Here is a 22,177-nt window from a genome sequence, read left to right on the forward strand (position 1 = left end):
TGGCTCAGTCGTTAAGCGTCTGCCTTCGGCTCAGGTCATGATCCCAGAGTCCTGGGATTGAGCCCCACGTCGGGCTCTCTGCTCAGCGGAAAGCCTGCTTCTCCCTCTCCCACTCCCCCTGCTTGTGTTCCCTCTCTCGCTGTGTCTCTCTCTGTCAAATAAATAAATAAAATCTTAAAATAAATAAATAAATAAATAAATGTTAGAACTTCCTTCCCTGCTTAGGCTGCTCTGGTCACATCATCACCACACATGAGCTGTGTTGCTTTAGGGCAGTCTCCATCTGAGGCTTGGCAAGCCCCCTGCAATTTATGATGCCTCTCCCTCAAACCTTGCTCTGGCTACCACTTCCCTACTCTATTTTAGGTTATCTTTACCTGTTTCCTAAGGCCATGAAAGACCCAGGAAGTCTTATATTATTCTTTTCCTGCAGCTCCCTGGCTGTGACCTTTCTAGTTTCCCTTTCTCTAAATGAACGCTACAGCCCTGATCCTGATGGGCAGTTCTCTAATTTGGGCTCCAACCATATGTACTATGCTCCCTGGCAGTCCACAAGGGCAAGTGGGGTTCAGATCCTGCCCCATAGAGGTTTCCCAGTGGTAGAGTGGCGGATCCTGCTTTTCCCCACTTGTCTGAATGTGTGCGTGTGTGTGTGTGTAAGAGAGTGTGTATCGGGAATGCATAGGGTTCTTGCTATATAAAATTTGCAAGTATATGTTTTAGCATATTTTTTTGAAAAATCAACTGCTCAACCCTTTAAAATATTTTGTTTTTACTGTTCAGAGTAGAATCTGTTAACCTTAAAAATAAAACAGCCAGTTATTTCACCAGCAAAATGGGTTTATTCAGGAATAACAGAGAATCGCAATTCAGGACATGCAAGCTACAGCAAAACCGTAAGGCAAGCCCAGAGAACAAAGGAGAGGAATGCTTTTTCGTAGAGGAAAGGGAGCAGTTGGGAGGGGCTGTTATAAACAAAAAGTCCATTGGAGTGAACTGGGAGTTTGCAGTGTGGTGGCTTCTCATTGATTGAGTTGTGACAGTGTCTCACTGGCTGGGCTGCTGTGTCTAGGAGAAAATCTTCCCCCTGCTTCGGTAGTAAAGCATAGGCTTCCTCCTATTTGGCCAAGGGCTGCAAAGAGTGGTATGGCATGAGAACTCCCCCTTCTGGCCTTGCAACTCCATTTAAATGAGGTTTCCTTTATTCAGTTTCACAAACCAAATACAAAATGATATTTGCTCCAAAATTTCATTATTTCTGAGTTGTCAGTCTTTTTATAACATGACAGAGGTCATGTTATTAAAAAAGTTATTTCAGTCTCATCTAAATAATTTCAAACTAATTCATATCTGAAATGTGTGTTATTTCATCTTTCATATCCTTAATCTCAGCTCGGACTATTGTTAAATTAGATATTTTTTCATTTAAGAAAGCAATTTCTTTCTCTCTTTGTAGTAAGTCAGCAACCAATCTCCCAATGCGTAGTGTTAAATCATTTACCAATGGTTCCAAACGGGAGAAGTCCTTCTTTAGATTATACACCTTTGGTTTTAGATCATTTGCAAAAGTCACTGTCTTCATAACTTTAGCTCTGTCACTTTCTAAGCTTAAAAACCTATCTGTGTGCTTGTTGAAATCATTCTTTAGCTCTGAAAGTATCTTCTTAACAGAGTTAATTCTTTGTGAATTTTCAGACGCTGTCTTTCGGAGCACTGCTGTTCGGTCAATGCTACTTGAGAGAAGATCACCTATGTTTTTTACTGTATCTTTTTCTACTTTTTCTATTTTATTTTCTAATTCTTGCGCAGAATCTGTCAATGATGTTACATCAGTTACTAAACCTGAAATACGTCGTATATCTGTTTTTACAGTTGTAATCTTGAGACCAACATCTTTTGCCATAGAAGTTGTACTTTGATCTACTTTTGTCACATCTTGAGAAAGAGTTGTCAAATTGTTGTTCAATATATTCTGTTTTTCAATTATCCTGTTGGACCAAGTTTTCACCTCATAAATTTCCTCCTGTAGACGCTTTAGATGAGCAATTATTTGAAAAGACTTCCACTGTTCCATGATAGCTTCAGACTTCTGACACTATAAGAAAATATAACACCATAATAATTAAATTGATTAAGAGCTTAATATATAAAATTCAAGTTGAATTTTGAACTATAACTTTACCATTCTGGAAAACATGGTAGAAGATGTATCAAGTGACTAATGATTAAGAAGGAAAACATGAAGGACATTTCATAAAATGTCACTGGAAAGAGCATTTTCAGCTATTTTTATATTATCAGTACTCTGTACAGGGGCAAAATGAGCTAAATGAGAGACAGTGAGGTATTTTTTCTTGCTGGAGAAGAGAGGAGGGAGCCTCCTCTAGATGAGCTTTGGTAGATTTGTGGGGGTCAAACAAGGCAACATAATTTTTGAAACACAAGTTTGTTTGTAGCTATTTCTAGTGCTAGAATGAAGGGACCAATGTTCAAGACTCCATGTGTATATGCTTTATTGTCCTATTACTTTTAAAGATTTTATCTTTAAGTAACCTCCACACCTAATGTGGGATTTGAATTTATAACCCAGAGATCAAGAGTCGCATGCTCTACCGACTGAGCCAGCCAGGTGCCCCTGTGTATTTCTCCATGAGACCCTGAATAATTCAATTAACTGATTCTTAAGTTCCTACTATGTTAGGCATACCCAGTGTGAGGGATATAAAGATGAGTACAGCTTGGGTTGTGACCTCAAATCAGTTTAGTAGTTTAGTAGAGAAGACAGATATGTAAAAAACAAAGCAATCAACAAAAACAACCTATCTTCAAAATTCTAAAATCTTATGATTCCAAATACAAGTGGTTCTCAACTTTTGTATATTTCCATGCCATCCTCCTTCCTTACCATCCACCTGTAAATTGTCATTTTGGTTTAACCTGGATATATTAGTTGATGAACATTTTTTTTCCTCTTCCCATCCCACCCCTAGTTGATGAACATTTTGAGCCACACAACTACCTGACAGTATTTCAAGTTATTTTCATTGTTTGTGGTAATGTTTGTGTGCACATGTGAGTGTGTGTGTGTGTTTAAATAGCAGTGTCAGAGAAGTTGAATATTTTGTTGTTTTTGAATATTTAAAATTTTTTGCAAGTTTTTATTTAAATTCTAGTTAACCTTTCACAACGTGGCCATTTTCCTCCCTCTAGATGTGCAGTTTGTTCTCTCAGCGTTCAGAATGATTTGATATTTATCTGGCTGTGTTCCAGGGATGAGGTAAGCATAGGGTCCCCCTACTACTCCGCTATCTTAATTCCTCCTCCCGAATATTTGAACTTTTATTGCATTGTGTCATCAGTTAATAAAATTAAGAGGGAAAGGAAAAAAATTAAAGTGTGGATTATAGTGATAATAGTATATATATATGAGATATAATCTCATAATACAAAACTGAAAATTATAACAGGAATTGTCAGGTAAAACTAGTAAACTTCAATCAGAAGATTAACTGAAGACTGTGGCTTGTGTGCTCAGCTACGGAGAAAAAAAAATTAAAGGACATATGTAAAATATATTGTCAAAGCCTATGTCGAAAGACAGATATACATAGTGATTACACCGAAAGAGGGGGTCTGCTTCATAATGTGTAAGTCAGTCATATGACTTTCACACATTTAACTTTCAACTCATTTTTCAGGAAAGCATTGTTTTATTATTTATTTATTTACTTATTTATTTTAAAGATTTTATTTATTTATTTTTTCCTTTAAGATTTTATTTATTCATTTGAGACACAGATACAGAGAGAGAGCATGAGCAGGGGGAGAGACAGAGAGAGAGAAGCAGGCTACCCGCTGAGCCAGAAGCCAGATGCGGGGCTCAATCCCAGGACCCTGGGATCAGGACCTGAGCCGAAGGCAGATGCTTAACCATCTGAGCCACCCAGGTGCCCCTATTTATTTATTTTAGAGGGGGGGAGGAGGGCAGAGGGAGAGGAAGAAAAAGTCTTTTTTTAAAAATTTTTTATTGTTATGTTAATCACCATACATTACATCATTAGTTTTTGATGTAGTGTTCCATGATTCATTGTTTGTGTATAACACCCAGTGCTCCATGCAGAATGTGCCCTCTTTAATACCCATCATCAGGCTAACCCGTCCTCCCACCCCCCTCCCCTCTAGAACCCTCAGTTTGTTTTTCAGAGTCCATGTCTCTCATGGTGCGTCTCCCCCTCCGATTTCCCCCCCTTTGTAGAAAGAAAGAGTCTTAAGCAGACTCCACTGAGTGCAGAGCGGGAAGCAGGGCTTGATCCCACGCCCCTGAGATCACGACCTGAGCTGAAAACCAAGAGTCAGATGCTTAACCAACTATGTCACCCAGGAACCCTGGAAAGCATTGTTTTAAAGTGGAGATTGTCTATAACTGTGTACTAATAATCAAAACTAGTTGGATCCTCCGTTTATAAGGATATATCAAGAGGATATAAAACTAAGTGAAATAAGTCAGAGAAAGACAAATACCATATGATTTCACTCATATGTGGAATTTAAGAAACAAGACAAAGAGAAAAAAAGAGAGACAAAGAACCAAACTCTTAAATATAGAGAACAAACTGGTGGTTGCCAGAGGGGAGGTGGGTGGGTGGGGATGGGTGAAACAGGTGAAGGGGATTAATCATGATGAGCACTGAGTAATGCATAGAACTGTTGAATCATTATATTGTACACCTGAAACTAATACAACACGGTGTGTTAATTATATATGAATTAAAAAAACCAAAATTTTGTTTTTAGAAAACCCTAAGCAACTAATTGGATCCAACAATGTTTACTGGGCCTGTATGTGCTAGTATGATCAAGAACAGTCTCTGCTTTTAAGGAGTTTGTAGTTTAGTTTGGGAATAAATACATTATTTGAAATAAGAAAACAAATGGGCACCTGGGTGGCTCAGTCAGTTAAGCGTCTGACTCTTGATTTTGGCTCAGGTCATGATCTCTGGGTCCTGGGATTGAGCCCCAGAGTTGGGCTCTGTGCTCAGTGGGGAGTCTGCTTGAGGATGCTTTCTTCTTTTCCCTTTGCCCCTCCCCCCACTCATACCCTTTCTCAAATAAATAAATCTTAAAAAAAAAATAAATAAAATCAGAAAACAAGGAATTAATATGCAGGCTGAAAACCAGTTTTACAAAATAAGATCTACAATTTCATCTAAAGACATCAAGTTTTATTTCCAAAATAATTGTGTATTTCAATGTTTTTTATGAATTACCGTTATAAAATTGCATTTGCCTGGTTTATTGAGCTAATCTTTTGAGATTATTTTGATAACATTAACATGGTTTTATATAATGCAAATAAAAATTTAATGTGTTCAGAATATTATTTTAATGACAGCTTAAAAAAGGAGTAACAATACAGCTGCAAAAAAATGACAAGCTGAAATGAAGCAGAACAGTTATCTCGAAGTAGTAATTCCTTCTCTTTCCCCATTATATATGTTTGATTCCAAAATATATTTTAGGATTTTTCTTCTCAGGTTTATGCTACATTAATTATTGGTGGGGGGAGGTGGCCCCAAATGTTTTTTGGTAGAGAAGTTAGACTGTTAAAATGTTATTATGGGTATGACATTAAAGAGTAACCACAGGGGTGCATGGGTGGCTCACTTGGTTAAGTTTCTGACTTTGGATCAGGTCAGGTCATGGGTCCAGTCCTGGGATCAAGCCCTACAGCGGGGCTACCCGCTCAGCTGGAAGTCTGCTTATCCCTCTTTCTCTACCCCTCCCCCACTAGCGTGCATGCAATAATAAATAGAAAAAAAAGAGTAACCACAAACAGGAAGGAAATCAAGTAGTGATTTCAAAAGCATGTTTTATTTTTAAGGGAAAGGTTTTGCAAGTGTATTTGTTGAAACAGAGACTCCAAAGGGTGAAGGAAGTAGATGGCTTATTTCATCTAATTCACTATTAGGTTATTGTTTATTAATGTATCTACTCTGGTAGAGTAAATGTAGCCTAACAGTATTACACAGTTAAGACTCCTCAGAAAGAACTTACTTTATTCTTAGAAGGATCAGATCATTAAGAAACAGCTAGTAAGGCTCTCTGTTTCACTTGGTAGCTTAAAAGCAATTTATCATGAACTTGTATTGATATTTACTAAAATATTTATGAATATAGTGTAGGAATAGTCTTGAAATTGTTTCACGGAAATACTATTTTTTAAAAAAGATTTTATTTTATTTTTTAAAATTTTATTTATTTATTTGAGAGAGAGAGTGAGAGCAGGAACACAAGCAGGGGGAGTGGGAGAGGGAGAAGCAAGCTTCCCACCGAGCAGGGAGCCCGATGTGGGGTTCGCATGACACAACCCGAAGGCAGATGCTTAACGACTGAGCCACCCAGGCACCCCTAAAAAAGATTTTATTTATTTGACACAGAGAGAGCACAAGCAGGGGGAGCAGCAGAGGGAGAGGGAGAAGCAAGCAAGCTCCCTGCTGAGCAGGGAGCCCAAAGTGGGGCTCAACCTCAGGACCCTGGGATCATGACCTGAGCCGAAGGCAGATGTTTAACTGACTGAGCCACCCAGGCGCCCCTCACGGAATTATTTTTAAAAATTACTTAGGGCTTGTTTAAACTATTTGCCTAGAATGGACAGAAGTGTTGGTGAGTCCACCAATAGCTCAGAAGATTTTTACTAAATTCCTATCATATATACAAGGTACTAAGCTAGATGCTGTCCTATAATATTAAATATTGCTGGGTCTACAAGTAGAACAACATGGTTCAAGGGAATGATTTCTGGATCCAACTGGCTTTCCAAAAACTTTGCTAAAGGTTCTTTGATCTTTGTAACTAAAGGACCTGGAAATTTTATTAATCTCTGAAATTAAAAACCATATAAAGCCAGAAGGGGTCTTAGAGAGTTTTTGATACCATTTCCTCATTTTACAAATTAAAAAACTGAGCCCCAAGATAACATGCCCAAGAACACACAGTGGCAAAGCCTAGGTTAGAAGATTCTGGTCTAAGGCTCTTTCTCCACCACTGCTTTCCTACCATTCCCTAAACATTTATTGGTTCCTTCTTATGCCCAAGCCCCAAGTAAGTTTAGGTCATAGTTAGAACTTTTGGGTGACTTACAGTCTCGTTTAATGGTAACATGGTAGTGGACACATTTGGCTGAATTACAGTTTTTTTAATTCTCAAGATGGTTCTATTGATGGTGGATTTCTTGTGATTTTCTCCCCCTAGTTGAATAGTAGCAGATTGCATTGTATAGGGGGAGGTCAGTGGCCTCTGGAGTTGGACAGACATAGCAGTGTGATTGCAAGTTTCCTAACCTTGCTAAGCCTCAATTTCCTCATTTTTCTTTTTTAAGGGGGAGGGGCGGGGGTCAGGCTTTAAGTTCTTTCTTTTTTTTTTTTAAATTTTATTTATTTATTTTGACAGAGGGAACACAAGCAGGGGGAGTGGGAGAGGGAGAAGCAGGCTTCCCGCTGAGCAGGGAGCCCGATGCGGGGCTCGATCCCAGGATCCTGGGATCATGACCTGAGCTGAAGGCAGACGCTTAACGACTGAGCCATCCAGGCGTCCCTCAATTTCCTCATTTTTAAAATGGGTGTCATGGCTAGCAAAGTTGTAGTGCGAAGCAGGGATACTACAGGTCATTGTAGGTACTCAGTACACAGAGCTGTTACTGTGATGATGAATGTAGACTTCCTAGCAATGTTTCACACATAATAGGCTCCAATGCTAATTCTCTCCTCCCTTGCTGTGAAAGCTGGGATGGAGCATTTCGATTTGTATTAAATTAATAGTTCATAGCTGAACTGAAAAAAACAGATGCTGGGTAAATTTGCAGAGCTTTTGCCAACTGTGCACATAAGTATATAGAGAAATGAATCTTTTTTCATGTGCTTGGTGAATTTGCAGCATCATTTTTTGAAATTTTTTTTATAATCATCATTAATGACATATTAAGCTTTGATCAAGATTGTAGATTCATAGAAAGGTCTGTAATCAGGTTGAGATTAAAAATAATGCCATTAACTTTGTATCTTACTAGTTTTCTATGAAACCATAAGGCTAATAAATCAACATTTTTTATTATAAAATATAAAAATACACTTAGTCAACAGCTTCTAATCATTACGCAAAATTTAAGGAAATATTACTATAAATATGTTTTTAAACTTTGCATCCAAAAGTTAAAAAAAATTAGGTGTTTATTTTGTAAAAGTGATTTATTTATACTAAATTTAAAATATGGAGCCAGTAGTACTCTATCAGAAAATAATTGATATATTATCAATTACAAAGATACAAAAATGTGTCTTAGAATACGGTAATCTTCCTTAAAGGAAAGACTAACAATGTAATTTAATATTTGATACACAGGGAAGTTTTTGAAATTTCAAGTATCTGTGTTATATAAATGAATGTAAGAAAGAGAGGAAGACAAATTAGGTACATCTAAATCTGTCTACTGACAATTTTTCATAGGAAAACCTCTGAGTAAAGGAAAATATACGCATGTACATAATATGTATATACATATACACAATAGTTTTCTCATGAAATACTTGTAGAAGGGTAGTTTTTGTTTCCCTTGTAACTGTCACTATAGAACACAGTGGTCACCTGGTTTCCATTTATTTTCTGTAGCGACTACTATGCTATATACAAGTTAATAATAATGTTGTATCAAATCTGGTGATAGGCCAAACAAACTACGAGATCACATCTGCCATGACGGGATGGAGGTTGAAACAACAAAGTTCTAGCGAACTTTAGAATCTATTTTATTAGCATTAAAACAAAGACAAACAAATACAATTTTGTCAGTGCACACAGACAAGAACTTAGACATTCAGACGTCAAGGAATTTAATGTTAAGATTCCAGAAATTAATGATATGCTCTTTAATAGTAGCATTCTTTCAGGCTTATTTTTATTACCCATGGCTGTCTACCAGAGGCCCTCCTAACCCAAAAGTAGAACTTGTTTGGGATTTTTCAAAAAATGTGCAAATTTACATAATAAAACTACCTGACTACAATTGACTGCTTTCAAGTTCTTTGTGTTTAATTCCACTGATATTATATTATAAAACTGGGACTACAGTTGGTTATTGGCAAGAAGACACAAGTAGGAACAGTACTTCCATATGCGGTTGACTCAGTTTTCAACACCAAGTTTGGACACTCTTGATACATCAGTTACCAATAAAAGTCTTATGTGTTTCCCGACCCTGCACATTTCCAATTATCATTATTGGAAAAATCTGACTAGATCTCCCCTTAATCACATCTCAGTATGTTCACATCTTATTCCTTATGACTCCATTATATGATTTAGAGTAAAATCAAATCATCATGTAAAACAAATTTGGCTGGGTAATTAGTTTGGGAACTCTTTAAAACAATGACATACGTTTAATTACCACAGTTATCATAATTTTTCAATATGCTGCTTTTTCCTCTTTGAAATAGGCCACAGGTGTATTGGTATTTTTTTACTGTAGATAGAATAATTTATCTAGGGATCATGTATCTAGCAAACTCAAGAGTTTGTAACACAGTTAGAACCTTAAAAAAAAAAGCCCAGGTATACAAAGATATTCCAGAAGTCCATACTTCATACACAATTCATAGGTAAAACTTTCAATAAGAACATATTTAGTCCTTTTTTTTAATTAAAAAAATGTTTAAAGTAATCTCTATGCTCAACATGGGGCTCAAACTCATGACTGCGAAATCAAGAGTCAGGCACACCCATATTTACTCATATTTAAAAATTCTTACAAGTATCTGTAATACACTTTAGAACCTTAATAAAAAGTAAAAATGTTTCCCAGGCTCCACAGTTTTCAAAAAGTACGTATTGATTCACAGCAAAGCACCTCATGCTTTCCTTTGGTAATGTTATTTTTCATTTTAGACAAAATTCCTGTGAACTTGGTGGTCTGGATCTTAGCCTGCAGTAAATTACAAAGGAAGTGCAGAACTGGTTAGGCAGGCACAGTACCTACCAACCAACCTGACAGTGACGGGCCAATAGGTCACATCTTTAGGTGACAGAAAACGTCTAAGAAATAGACATAAGGTTTGAAAAAATAGCAAACTAGGGTCGTTTTGTGAGAAGGGAAACCCTCCTCAATAGCTTCTAGAGGTGTTAACATATTTGGGTCCAATATAATAAGTGAAATTCATAATAATGTCCATTACTTATTAGAAAAAACATTTAAAATATTAAGTATATTGCTTTAAAAAGGTGGGGATATATTTTGGAGATATTTCTATTTAAAATGCCTAAAATGAAATAAATTTTATTGCTTAAACAGATAAGCTTTCATTATCTGGATAATCCACGTGTGTGGATATGTCACTTACTTGCCAGTAATGTAGGATAAAGTGAGGCATATCAAAATAACACAAAAACATGGAACTAATAAGTTTATATATAACAATATGGTCATCAGAATAAATGTGGTGCATTTAAAAGTCACTATCAATTCCTTTACTTTCTAGATTATATTCTTCTAAAGTGCCCTTTTCTCTTGTACTTGAATATACCATAAAATCATGAACTTTTCCTTTCAGAACATCCAGTTCATTTTGCATCTTTAATATGCTATTATCATACTGAATTCCTTCAAGGGTTTTCTGCATCTCCATTATTTCAGATACTGCTTTCAGCATATCATCTTCCATATTAAACATCTGAGTAGTTAAGTCTTCCATTTTTTTTTCTGTCCCTATCAGATCCTGAGAGACTCTGAGAACAGAGCGAATAGCACTCTCAATTGTTGGCAAATGTGTCTTGCATTCTTCAACTTTGGGTTCATAGTTGGAAAGTTTATTAGCCAGGTCTTCATCTCTGGCAAAGAGAGCATGCTGTTCTTCTTCCAGCTTTTCCACTGCTTTTGTATCAGCGCCAAGCTGCTCCTCTACTCGTAGAAGATCCTCTTCTTCTTGTCTTTTTACTGTTCTAATATTTCTTAGTGTGCTTTCTTCCAAATCTTTTAGCCTTTCAGTGAGCAATTTTATTTCTTGTTCAGCTGAGTTAATTTGGACAGTAACTTGAGAATGTATGTGTTTTGATTCTGATTTGAAAATGTCTGTATTAACATTCATTTCTTCTAGGCTTCTTTTCCAGAAATCTGAAACATTCTGGAATTTCTCATTAAGACTTTGCATCTTTTGGGTGAGCAACTCTTCACTATTTTGGATGTCACGCATGATACTTTGGAGGCTGGATACTTCTTGCTCAAACTGGGTCACCAAAGACATGGAGGATGTAGCTTCCTGCAGGATACTTTCAGTAGACTCAAGCTGCATTTGTAACACAAAACAATTCCCAAGGCTACTTAATAAGTTTTTTTTTTTTTAAGAGAGAGAGAGAGCATGAGCGAGCAAGGGGAGAGGGGCAAAGGGAGAGGGAGAGAGAGAGTCCATACTGGGCGTGGAGCCTGACATGGGGCTTGATCTCATGACCTGAGCCAAAATCAAGAGTCGGACACTTAACCAACTGAGCCACCCTTAATAACTTTTATATTAGGGAAATACACTTTAATAAGCACAGGCCCAGTTCAAATTCTGAAGATGTCTAAAATATCCAAGTATATCAGAACCACAATGACAAAAACATTCATGACTTTAGTAGTTGTTTTAACAGATTTTAAAACAAATATAATAGATTAGCACTATGGGAGAAAAACACACACCTGAATTTATAAACCTAAATATTTGTACATTTTCATGGAGGGACATTCAAGAGAGAAATGTTAAAGAAGTCTGAAGTATATCACATTTCCTTCTTTTCTTACTCCAATGGAAAGCAACTTAGTTGTCATTCTTATAGTTATTTGGCTTTTTTAGAAACTATAACTGAGTTAATAAAATTTGTTACGTTTCCTAAATTATCTGATTCTGGAAGAGTTTCTGCCTGAAAATTTCTTGACTGACCTTTTACAGATAAGGTACCAGAATCAGATCTTACAGATATAACAAAGGCAGAAATGAATAAAAGTCCAGTTTAGTGAGGCAACTCACATCAAATAGTAACATGTGCTAAGTATCTGTAAATTGTGGTAAGCTCCTGACATTTCCTCATATATGTCCAGAATACAGGAGGCTGTGGACCTCTTTTAGCTTATACTCACACACAGATAACAGCCTCAGAGACTACAGGAAGCCCTAGAATGATCGTTAACTTATTAAATGTTTGCAGCATTGTGTTGAAGGCATAATACTGTACAAGACATGGTTCTGCCCTTAAGCAGCTTAGTTTAACTGGGGAGAAAGCCAACTCTACATGTGTTATGATGGGGAAGAGCTATGGAAGCACTTACATGGGGCACCCAAACCAGACTTCAAGGATCAAGGAAAATATTCTAGAAGTATTATCTAATATCTGCTTCTAGTTAACTTCTTTTCTAAATCATCCTACCACACTACAGCCAGATGAAGCTTTTAAAAACTGCTATGCACATCATGGTACGACATTAAAAAACCCATGATGTTTCCTAATACTTCTAGGATAAAGTCCCAAATTTATCTCTTTATATGCTATTTTTTCCTTGTTGCTTAGCTCAGTTCTGTCTTTCCTTCAAGGCTCAGAGCAGATCTCAGCTCCTCAGTGCAGCATTCTTCCATAGCCCAAACTCCTGGAGCACCTATTGTGTTGTGTATTTGACACCTATTTGGCACTCAGCACACAAAATTAGAGAAGTTTTGACCTTGTGCTAGCCACTAGATATGAAAACAGAGACATAATATAGTTCCTGGCTTCATAATTTGACAAAGGAGACAGCATTTTGGATCTTTTACATTACATATTCTGGAGTCCCACTAAGATTTATTGATTATCCTCTGTTCCATTATTAGGCACTAAGGATATAGAGATAAAGACAGAATGTTTGCTTAAAGAGCAGAAAAGGAGGCAAATTAATAACAACAAAAACTCACAAATTTACTATTTGTGTCATGATAGAATTAGTATGCAGAGAATGGATGCTCTGAGGAGAGATCAGTAGTCTGGAGCAGAATGAGGAAAGGCTTAGAAGTGACTCTGAAATCTGACTCTTGAACAGACTGATGTTACTAGTCAGGTGAGGATATGAGAGATTCTAAATTCCTTAGGGGAAGAGACCATGTCTTATGCCTTTTTGTAGCTCCCATATCTTAGGGTATAAAAAACATGTTTGTTGACATTTAGGAAGAAGAATGGCCTTAATCTTCTGGGCCCACCCCAACCAAGACCTGAAGCAATCCCAGGTGATAGAAACAATGTGTAACAGTACTGACTAATATAATAAGCCACTGTGAAACCTTATTTAAAAATTATTTTTAGGGGTGCCTGGCTGGCTCAGTCGATAGAGCATGCAACTCTTGATCTTTGGGGCTGTAAGTTTAAGCCCCATATTGGGTGTAGAGATTACTTAAAAATAAAATCTTTAAAAAAATTATCTTTAATGTACACATGTAGCTATTATACAAGATCCTTTAGAAATCAATTCTGAGAAATATTTGGACATCAGTAATACTGTTAAGTTTAATTGTCTTATTATCAGCTTTTTGAAGAGGTAAGCTTATCTTCATCTAAGGTAATTTCCTGTTTAGGCTGTTCACCAGAGCATCACTGTAATCTGGAGGCAGTATACCCCAGGAGACCCCAAATATAAGATCAGATCAACTTTTCAAAATAGTAAAGGTCTCAAGATTGAATCTGAAAATATATAGTGACTAGTATGCTACAATAATTTGCATTTAAGGGCTGTCAATATATCCTAAGTTTTTTCATTTTTTTTAAAAAGAGCTTAATACCATAAATTTATTTCTGTTTAAAGTTTTCAAAAAGTTTGCATATATATTGTATCACATCTGAGCCTTATAAAAATCTTGTTATTCTCACTTAATAAATGATGAAATAGAAGCTAAGAGAAGTTAAAGTGATTTTTTCAAGTTCACACAGGTGTGATGAGAGCCCACATCTAGTTGTTTTCCCCTCCTACTGATTATGCTGGCCTTTAGGACCAGCTTTGCGAAAGGGCAGCTATTGTTGAATTAGTCCGAGGGAAGACTGGGAGAGAAAGAGCTTTGCAAAGACTAAATATTTCTTGGATAATGATGATATTTTAAAAATCTGCCTCAAAAAACATTTTAATTGCCACCAAATTTTTCATTTAAAAAGGACGTCTTTCTTCAAAATTTGTTTTCAATAGCTTTTAAGTACGTGGAGTTTCTATTTCCTGGGATTTATTTTTCTTCAACTCTGTTCCCTCTGATTAGAGGAGCCCCTAACAAGTATAACCAGATTCCAACTTGAGCCCTATGTCAAAATACCATTATGCAGCATTATGTAGCTTCTTCCCAAGGCCCCTGGGCTCACCCTCTGTGGAATTCCCTGGCACGTGTGAGGGATGCATAATTTTCATCTATGGTTTTTCTCTTCTGGGGGATTGATTATATACTAATTCTCTGCATGAGGCCACAGGAACTCAGACCCTCTATTTAATTTTCCTGTTTTTGAAAATCCCTGCTCACCTTGGTGCCGAGCACAAATCCTTGTCTACCTTATGACATGAGTAAATGTTTAGTGAATGAATAAATGAACAAAGGAGGCATGTTTCCCAATGATAGCTTGGTTCCTGGTAGCCAGACAATTCCTGCATGATGCCTTATTGATTGCAGAAGCATGGTAGTTAAAAATTTGTTATGTCTCACATTTCTAAGAATTCCAGTAATAATGCATCTGCATTTGCAGCTTGAAGAAACACAACATACACATGGATTTTAATTTTCATTTGGCTACAAAACCAATATTTATTTTTAGGTTAGTCATTCTTATATGCAGAAGTATACAAATTTACCAACTAGAAAGTAAAGAAAAAAAAAACCTGATAGTCTTTGCCCAGCAAGTGCTGTTCCTATTCTAATTTTATACGTAAAGACCAATCATATTTTCAGTGCTCTAGACATTTGATATTTAAATAGAAAATTGGGGTCATATCATTATAAACAGTAACACTTGCTATATTAAAACAACCCTGTCGTTTCAAAATAATCTGAGTCTAAATTGGATTGAAGGGAGAAATGTACAAAAACTAGTGAGAGTTAAAACAGTAATCGTCTAACAGGCAGGAAAAAGGAAGTTATAAACTGGGGTAGAAGGGTGGTAGAAGGGAAGAAAAATGGGAAAATCTACCCAAATAAGCCAATTAATAATTAATTACCTTTTCTGAAATTAAACTGATTTTACTTTGAAGTCCTTGGAACTTGTTCGTTTCTATTTTCAGTAACTGGTATTGGCTTTCCACCTTTGCAAACTTTTCCGACTGCTGAAATACAAACCTGGAAAGAAAAAAAAAATCACTACCTCCTAATTCATATCCATTTAAGTTTGAATTGTAAAGGAACATTTTATAATTTTGATAAGGACAACATAAATTCTGGTATGAGTAGTGACAGCTTTTAGTAGTTTATTTCAACAAATTAATAGAAAGTGAAACTCTATCCTGTTCAAGTCCCAGTCCAGTGAGTGAGATGGTATGATAGTTGTATGCACAAGAAATATTTTGGAGGAAGAAATGACGAGTTATCTAGAATAAGATATGGGATCTCTACTATTTTTCTCAAGGCCATATTTGGGCAATATCTAGAAAATAAGTGTTTTCATACTGAAATGTAGAAAGCAAGAGTTACCCATATAAAAAAGTATTTTTAAATTAAAATGTAGGAGAGAAATAAAGCAGTGGAATGGAAGAGAGAGATGAGGACTAGAAGTTGAAAAATAAGTCAAAACTACGAAAACAGGAGTCATTGTCAAAGTGGCAACAGAACACACATGCAATGCTGGCTGTATAATCTCTACAATTGGTTATACTCAATATACGAGTCATATGGGTGTACTTTATTTTTTTCATATAGGTGTACTTTAGATGCCACTCTAAAATTGGAGTATATTCTTCATCTGATAAGTAGTAAAGGTTGTAGAAGCATAAAAAAGTTATCCCAATCTTAAAAACAATAAATAGACTTTCGTTTGTATAGGACATGAGATAAGCAAATGCAAAAGAAATGCTTTGGATCTAATACCATTTTGGTTCATCTACTTTTTAAAAATATTTATTTATTTGGGAGAGAGACAGACAGAGAGAGCATGAGCAGGGGAGAGAGGCAGAGGCAGAGGGAGAAGCAGACTCCCTGCTGAGCCAGGAGCCTGACATGGGGCTCCATCCCAGGACCCTGGGATCATGACCCGAGCTGAAGGCAGACGCTTAACTGACCCACCCAGGTGCCCCTTGGTTCATCTACTTTTTTTTTTTTTAAGATTTTATTTATTTATTTGACACAGAGAGAGAGAGCACAGCAGGGGGAGCGGCAGGCAGAGGGAGAAGCAGACTCCCCACCAAGCAGGAGCTCGATGTGGGGCTCGACCCCAGGACCCTGGGATCATGACCCGAGCTGAAGGCAGATGCCCAACCGTCTGAACCACCCAGGCGCCTCGGATAAAATAAGTTTTTTAAAAAAATATTTTATGTATTTATTTTAGAGATAGAGAGCCTGCGTGGGGGGAAGGATCAGAGAGACAGGGAGAAGCAGACTCCTAGCTGAGAGCGAAGCCCAACATGGGGCTTGATCCCATGACCCTAAGATCATGACCTGAGCCGAAATCAAGAATCAGACGCCTAAATGACTGAGCCACCCAGGCGCCCCATAAAATAAGTTTCTTTTGATGATGGCTAGTGTCTGTCCTATGAGATAACAGTGAATTAAGTAAGCCCAGGTTACATAACTAGCAGAGATTGACTTTTCTCCTATGTGCTAATATAACTTTTAAATAACATTTCTGGTTATTAGAAAATGCCATTATTCTAATTTTCAAAGATGAATGTGTAGACTTAATTCTTTTTTATACTGGCTGTTTCATTCTTGGATTTTAAGAGATTCTTTTCAGAGTATAGGCTTATCTGAGATCATCAGACAGAAACCAAGGATGTCGAACACCCTAAAGAAAGAAGTCTAATTTCAAAGATTAGTTTTATCACTCATTACTCCAGTGTTACCTCTGGGATTTATCCTGTAGATCAGAATGTTTATTCAGAATAAAACTGTTATTATAAGAGTCTTTTTGTAAAGGTTGATCCACTACTATAACACATTATAGCACTTTCCATTTTATTAAATATTTTAATGTCTATTTCTGGACTTCTCTTCAAAATTCAAATAGTAAGCAAAACCTTGACCTTGAAGAAAACTATGTCATGCTAGTGCAAATATCATCTCTGATGATAATTTGTAGGTTTTTTTCATGGTTAGCTTCTCAACAAATAAAAAAAAAGATTCACCATTACTACATATGAATAATAAGAAAAATATGTAAGAAAAAATAAGCACAGAGGTGCCCGGGTGGCTTAGTTGGTTAAGCGTCTGCCTTCGGCTCAGGTCATGATCCCAGGGTCCTGAGATAGAGCCCTACGTGGTCAGGCTCTCTGCTCAGTGGGGAGCCTGCTTCTCCCCTTCCCTCTCCCTCTCTCTCTGCCTGCTTGTGCTCACTCTCTCTGTCAAATAAATAAATAAAATCTTAAAAAAAAGAAAAGAAAAAACAAGCATAAAGTTGACTCTGTGCTAGTAATGAAAAAAATGAAAAGCAGTTTGTATGTGCTGGATTAAAACACATTCATTTTATTTTTCACATAGATGTGCCAGGCACCATTCTAAAATGACTTGTAAATATTAACTCTGTTAACATTAAGGAAGAGGATGATTTTCTAGAAGTCAATGTTGACAGAAGGTAACTTCATTCCTGAAAAACTAAATTTTTTGAAACTGGCATCCAGGTTAGTGTCCAAAGTGCTTTGTTCCCTTTTTATGAGTCAGAGGTATATATATATATACACATTTTTTTTTAAGTAGGTTCCACACCCAGCATGGAGCCCAACATGGGGCCTAAACTCACAACTCTGAGATTGAGACCGGAGCTGAGATTAAAAGTCAGATGTGGGGTGCCCCGGTGGCTCAGTTGGTTAAGCATCTGCCTTCGGCTCAGGTCATGATCCCAGCGTCCTGGGATCAAGTCCCACATCGGGCTCCTTGCTCAGCGGGGAGCCTGCTTCTCTCTCTGCCTGCTGTTCCCCCTGCTTGTGTTCCCTCTGACAAATAAGTAAATAAAATCTAAAAATAAAGAAGTTAGATGTTTAACCAATCAGAGGCATATTCTAACAGAAGTTAAAGGCCCCCTTATTCCCTGTCTTCCTCAGTTTAGATGAGACAGACAGGGTCTGCTAAGGGCTATAGCTTCTAGTTAGAAAAGGACTATAAATAGTTCTGGACTAGGGATTTTTATTTCTAGGGTTTTGGCCTCTTAGATTAGTATCAAATGGAGGTAGCATATCATACTGGGTAAGAGTACGGAACTGAGCAACTTTGGCTTTGCCATTTACTAGCTGTATAATCATCTTGGGCAAGTTATTTATCTTTGCTATAGTTTCCTCATCTGTAAAGTGGGAATAATAATACTTCATAGGGTTGTTGTAGAGATTAAATAGGTTCAAATTTATGCAGTTAGGGTACCACACATCAGTTACTCTTTTTAAGTACCTTGGCCATTTCTTTCAGGCTGCTTTGTGCAGCTGCTTTTCCATCCCTCTATAGTTAGTTCCAAACCTATAGTGGTATAAAGGATCAGGTTTTCCTCCTGCTTACACCTGATGGAAGCCCCAGGCCTGTCCACCTTTGAAACCAGTGTTGAGTTTATAGCAAATCAAGGATGGAATGGACAGATTAGACCACTTACAGGAAGAGAAGAACTCTCTTACATGTAGCCTTTGGCTAGGTCATGATCTCAGGGTCCTGGGATTTAGCCCCGCATCGGTCTCCCTGCTTCTCCCTCTCCCTCTTGTGTGCTCACGCTCTCTCTCTCTCGCTCATTCTCAAATAACCTTTAAAAAAAGGTCAGGGCATTTAAAGCATAACCCTGTTTTTCAGATAAAGCTTCACTTACAAAAAAACAATAGCAAAAAAGGATTTAAAAAGAGGTTAGTGAAGATTTTCAATGTAACTTGTGTCTTTACTATTAGCACTAACAGTAAATTCCTGCACTAAAGTGTCTACTTTTCAGGTTTTCCTTTATAGATTTTTTTTTTTAGAGAGACAGAAGAGGGGAGAGGGGCAGAAGGAGAGGGAGACCGAGAGAATCTTAAGCAGACTCCATGCCCAGTTCAGAGCCCAACTTGGGGCTCGATCCCACAACCCTGAGATCATGACATAAGCTGAAATCAAGAGTTGGACGCTTAACTGACAACCACCCAGGCGCCCCTATAGATTTGTATTAGTGTTTTCCCAGAACAGTAACTAAATTATTGAAAAGCTGAACATTCTGTGATGTAATTTATCTCTTATGAATATGAATCTTTGGATAATTGAGAATTAGTAAATTTAATAACTAAAACCAGTTTACTAGGTTCCAGAGAGAAGCAACATGTACAGACGACCTCCAACTTATAATGGTTTGACTTAGATTTTTGACTTTATGATGGTATGTACATGATAGGAGCTCAGTAGAAACTGTACTTTGAATTTTGACCTTTTCCTAGAGTAGCAGTGAGATCCTGATCCTCTTCGTGGTCGGATCCTCTCCCCTGACGCCGGGCAGTGCCTGCAGCAGCCGCTCCCTGTGATTAAGTGACCATGATTCACTTACAACCAATCTGTACCTATACAAGCATTCTGTTTTTTTACTTTCAGTACAGTATTCGGTAAATTACGTAAGATATTCAATACTTTCTTGTAAAATAGGCTTGTTAGATAACTTCGCTCAACTGTCTGCTAATGTTAAGTGTTCTGAACACATTTAAGATAGGTTAGGCTAAGCTATGATGTTTGGTAGATGAGGTGTATTAAATGCATTTTTGACTTATGATATTTTCAGCTTACAATGGGTTTACTGGGAAGTAACCCCATCCTAAGTCAAGGAAGATCTGTATCTTTTAGCCTACTAGTTCTATTACTGAGTAACTTTCTCAGTATAAAAGGGTTTTTATTTCCCTAACGAAGGTCATGCATTTTAAGACATAAGAGCAGTTTATTTACAAGAGTAAATTTATTAAAAAGGGTAAATTCATTCTTTTAAGATCAAAATCAAAATATTACATAAACAAAATGCCATATTACTAACATGAACATCCTTTTTTTGAATAGAACATTTATTTATTTTTTAAAGATTTTTATTTATTTGACAGAGAGAGAGCACAAGCAGGGGGAACAGCAGGCAGAGGGAGAAGGAGAAGCAGACTCCCAGCTGAGCAGGAAGCCTGACGTGGGGCTCGATCCCAGAACCCTGGGATCATGACCTGAGCCGAAGGCAGACGCTCAACGACTGAGCCACCCAGGCATCCCTTGAAGAGAACATTTAATAACATTTACTTTATTGTAACAAATGTTTTATTAATTTCAACTCAGGATGAGTTACCAGTAGAGTATAATTCAAAATTTATTACAATCAAAAATGGTCTACACTAAAGGAAGTCCAGGGTCCCTCCTCTATTACTCTTGAAGATGAATAACTATCTTCTAAATACTTTAAAAATCGGTGAAAAGTGGAGGGAAATTCTAATTTAAAGCATGAGTCTAGTTATTAAGATGAAATAGGTTATTCCTAAAGAAAATGATGGGGAAAATAAAATTACTAAGTTGGTTTTAAGGTTTTCTCCTTCTTTCTTTTTTTAAAGATTTTATTTTTGAGAGAGAGAGAGCCCGCGAGCGAAAGCACAACCGGGGCGATGGACCAGGGAGCCCACGCAGGCCTCCATCCCAGGACCCCAGGATCATGACCTGAGCTGAAGGCAGACGCTTGACTGACTGAGGCACCAGGCACCTCTTAAGGTTATTTCTAATACTAATTTTTTTTTCTATAACAACAATGTATTGCTATTTGCTTGGTTTAAAATTTGGTTTAAAAACTATGGATGTTCAGTTTTAGCTGAACACAAATGCTACAGTTTTGTCATTTTACAGTACTAAAATTCAATCTGTAACTTAGGAAGACACTTTAAATTCATAACGCATGAACGAGGATGGAAATATGAGAAATCCTCAAACTCTGATATTGTCATACTGAGATATGCCCTGAGATCATACCGAATTATTTAAAGACTGCCAACGTTGCCATTAGGCATTTATGGGGTGAGGGTGGGGCAACTGTGTCCATGGCAAATGTGCAGCGGACAGGAAATGGTGGGTTACGAAAACGGAAAAGCTTCGGACGTGTAGCAGGCGCTTAATAAAGTTTGGCCAAATCCGCATCTCTTAAGAAATGGCTGACTCGTTCCCAGACCTGAGTCTCAACTCCAGTTGAGTGATCGGGGCACACTACTAATACAAAAGAAAAATGAGTTGTAAGAAAGAGCGAAAAAAAAAAAAAAGGGCTGTCCCTTTTTTGGGGTCAAGGCAGAGGAACAGAAGCCGCAGGTCTGGGGTTGGGAGATTAGCGGGATGCCGAGCCGGGCGAGGCCCGGAGAAGAGCGGGGCGACCGCGGGAGGCCGGACACAGGGCCCGGGCGGCCTCGCATCCACTTACCAGGCCAGGCCCAGGCACGTCCCCAGCGACAGCAGGCTCACGCCGGTCCGGGGGTCCGCCCAGCCCCCGCCTCCACCGCCCCGGGCCTCGGGGCTCTTCCCGCCGTCGCTCCGCTTCCCCGGCTCCGAGGGGGCTCCCTTGGGTCCCGACTTCTTCCGGCTCTTCACCTCCGACATGTCTGAGGACGCGACAAGCCCCGGGCGCCTTCTTCACCCCGGGGGGTCGGGACTAGGCCTCCTCAGCCTCCGCGGGACGCCTCAGCGGTGACCGCGCCCCCTCCTGGACTTGGCGCCGCCCACAAACTTGCCCCCTCTTCTCCCGGCCGTTCTCACTGCTTCAGAGCGTTCCCCAGCCACCCGCCCTCTAGTTCCTCCAGCAGAGGCACCTGGCGAACCTCCTTTCCCTTTCCATTAAAGCCGTAAACTTGAGGAAATCGTGGCTTCCCGGCGCGCGCGGATCGCCGGGCAGCGAGGGGGCGGGGAAGGGTAGCGCGTGCCACGTGGAGCGCGCCGCCGCCTGGGTCCTCTGTCCTCGGAAAGAGGCGCGCCCCCGTGGCTTAGCCCCGCCCCGCCGTGGGGTGGGGCGGAGGGCGCTTCTT

General features: G+C 38.3%; 1 protein-coding gene across 2 annotated transcripts; it reads right to left on the minus strand.

The window, feature by feature from the left end:
• Nucleotides 1–819: 819 nt before the first annotated feature.
• On the minus strand, nucleotides 820–22,104 carry IKBIP (IKBKB interacting protein). 2 transcript variants are annotated; one of them, XM_036086046.2, is made up of 3 exons: nucleotides 21,580–22,103; nucleotides 15,236–15,353; nucleotides 820–2,095 (listed from the first exon to the last, which is right to left on the minus strand). In XM_036086046.2, the coding sequence occupies exons 1-3, from the start codon at nucleotides 21,753–21,755 to the stop codon at nucleotides 1,340–1,342; spliced, it is 1,050 nt and encodes a 349-aa protein (XP_035941939.1). In that variant the 5' UTR covers nucleotides 21,756–22,103; the 3' UTR covers nucleotides 820–1,339. The 2 variants fall into 2 exon arrangements, with proteins under 2 accessions (XP_035941939.1, XP_035941938.1); XM_036086045.2 differs by lacking the exon at nucleotides 820–2,095 and adding an exon at nucleotides 8,778–11,333 and having other exon boundaries at nucleotides 21,580–22,104.
• Between the last annotated feature and the right edge of the window lie 73 nt (nucleotides 22,105–22,177).

This window comes from Halichoerus grypus, chromosome 6, assembly GCF_964656455.1.
Source record: "Halichoerus grypus chromosome 6, mHalGry1.hap1.1, whole genome shotgun sequence".
Lineage (NCBI taxonomy): Eukaryota > Metazoa > Chordata > Mammalia > Carnivora > Phocidae > Halichoerus > Halichoerus grypus.

Bases quoted from the DNA above. Each gene is read 5' to 3' on its own strand.
- IKBIP (XM_036086045.2), bottom strand. From the start codon at position 21,755: ATGTCGGAGGTGAAGAGCCGGAAGAAGTCGGGACCCAAGGGAGCCCCC. The intron at 15,354-21,579 runs GTAAGTGGATGC...TTTTCTTTCCAG, and splicing joins ACGTGCCTGGGCCTGGCCTG to GTTTGTATTTCAGCAGTCGG. The intron at 11,334-15,235 runs GTAATTAATTAT...TTACAAATGCAG, and splicing joins TCAGTTTAATTTCAGAAAAG to CTTGAGTCTACTGAAAGTAT.